The sequence below is a fragment of the Trichinella spiralis genome, assembly GCF_000181795.1.
Source record: "Trichinella spiralis strain ISS 195 chromosome Unknown Scfld4, whole genome shotgun sequence".
Taxonomy (NCBI): Eukaryota; Metazoa; Nematoda; class Enoplea; order Trichinellida; family Trichinellidae; genus Trichinella; species Trichinella spiralis.
Window position 1 is genome coordinate 3,604,084 of NW_003526943.1, and position 1,660 is coordinate 3,605,743.

The following is a 1,660-nucleotide window of genomic DNA, read 5'->3' on the forward strand; positions in this document are numbered from 1 at the left end:
ACCAAAAAGTCACTGGAGACTATCGACTTGATTAGCGCTTTTGAAAGTAAGCGGCAAACAAGCAGCTTTGCCCATTAACTTGTAAAAGTCAGCAGTACTGTCAAAGAAAACTAAATTTTAAAAGCTGTCCACTGGATGCAGCATTATTTTTTACTTTGTCTAAATTTGCATCCAGCAAGTGTCAACAGACTATCATATAATTCATACTTTTCTCTCTTAACAATTTTTAAATGCATAAGCAAAAGCTTTTACTTAAAAAAAGAAAAATTGAACAAGTTATGACAAATTTCAGCTAACAACGATCGAAAGAGATCCAAATGTAGATAAATTTACTGCTGATTGTACTGACTGGACAGTAAAAATGTATGATGCACTGATTTATACATTATTTATAGAATTAATCTTTTTATAAAACTGTACATTAATACGTTACATATATTTTTTTAATTTATATTTATAAAGTTGTTTTAATGTGAAAAAAAACCGTTTATAATTAATGCGCCTTCATTAAAAAAGGGATACATTGAAGTCAATAGGAAATGGGTTTTCAAGATTGCAATGAATTGCAAATTGAATGCTGGCAATGAATTGGTAGCAAATAAATGCGGCTTTAAAGTTGAATGAATAAGTGAATGAATGAAGGCATGTCGGTTAAGTTTAAAAGAAACAGATTTTTCAGCTAATTATTTACAGTATTACCGGTTGGCTTATCTTTTGATTGATCTTTGCTAATTTCGACATTGGAACGGCAGCAAAGAAACGAAAGCAAAGGCGTGGTGACCCGTCGGGAAAGATCGCAAGCCGCTCGTCACCATCGTCCGAATAACAACTGTTTGATAAATGATCAAATCGATGGGCTGAATTTTCTCGCCAAACCCACAAGGCTAAATAGATCAAGAATCCCCGCAGGTTTGGCAGAACGTAAAAGTGGCCGGCGCCGAAAATCAAACCATCTGGTCAATAACCAAATCCCCCGTCTCAGAGGCGAGCGTGTCAGAACCTGCCCTGCAAGAATACCAACATGCTTGTTGGAAAAGCATTTCCGTCTTCCTAACCAAACTTCCCAAAGTCAAGCCCAAATCAATCTGCTCTATTGTGAAATATCTTAATATTCGTAATAAGATTCCATCTTGCCTACAACATGCCTAATTGTCATTTGAAGGCGATCAATGAATTAACATTTTGAGCATAAGGATTCAGTTTCGAGATGGCCAACTTGCCAAGCGCTTCCTAAGTCCAACCGAAGACGAACGCTTGCTTGCAAGCTTCAAAGGTCAGCAGCTAAGCATGTCCATATCGATTGTCCATTCTATGTTCTTGAACCTCATTCAGGCGGCTTATCTTTCAGTAAGCTTTCATGCGTCAGTTAGTCAAATTATTCTTTCGCACTAAAACATCCACCAAGCTCTCGAATACATACTATTTATGTACAATTAGGCAAAATGGTTTATTGTTTACACTAAAACTTCAAAATTATTTCAAAACAAAAAATTATCTTAAAACATTGACGATGCAAATTTTACAACTGGCACGCAGTTCGTGATGTGGAGCTCAAAAGAAGTGTTGAGCGGGTGAAAAATTTTAAATTTACAAAAAGCAATAAAAAAGTGAAAAAGAAAGTTAAAACCCTATTTATCCCACACTGAATCACGTAATACGA

The 1,660-nt window shown here is 35.7% G+C and overlaps 1 protein-coding gene across 1 annotated transcript; it reads left to right on the forward strand.

Annotated features, from left to right (window-relative positions):
• Nucleotides 1-230: 230 nt before the first annotated feature.
• On the forward strand, nucleotides 231-1,109 carry Tsp_00917 (hypothetical protein). The gene is given in 3 exon segments (XM_003376656.1): nucleotides 231-275; nucleotides 293-355; nucleotides 753-1,109. The coding sequence occupies 3 exon segments, from the start codon at nucleotides 231-233 to the stop codon at nucleotides 1,107-1,109; spliced, it is 465 nt and encodes a 154-aa protein (XP_003376704.1).
• The last annotated feature ends 551 nt before the right edge of the window (nucleotides 1,110-1,660 follow it).

Coding starts and splice junctions, on each gene's coding strand:
- Tsp_00917 (XM_003376656.1), top strand. CDS start 231: ATGCATAAGCAAAAGCTTTTACTTAAAAAAAGAAAAATTGAACAA. Junction 356..752: donor CTGATTGTACTGACTGGACA/GTAAAAATGTAT, acceptor TTGGAACGGCAG/CAAAGAAACGAAAGCAAAGG.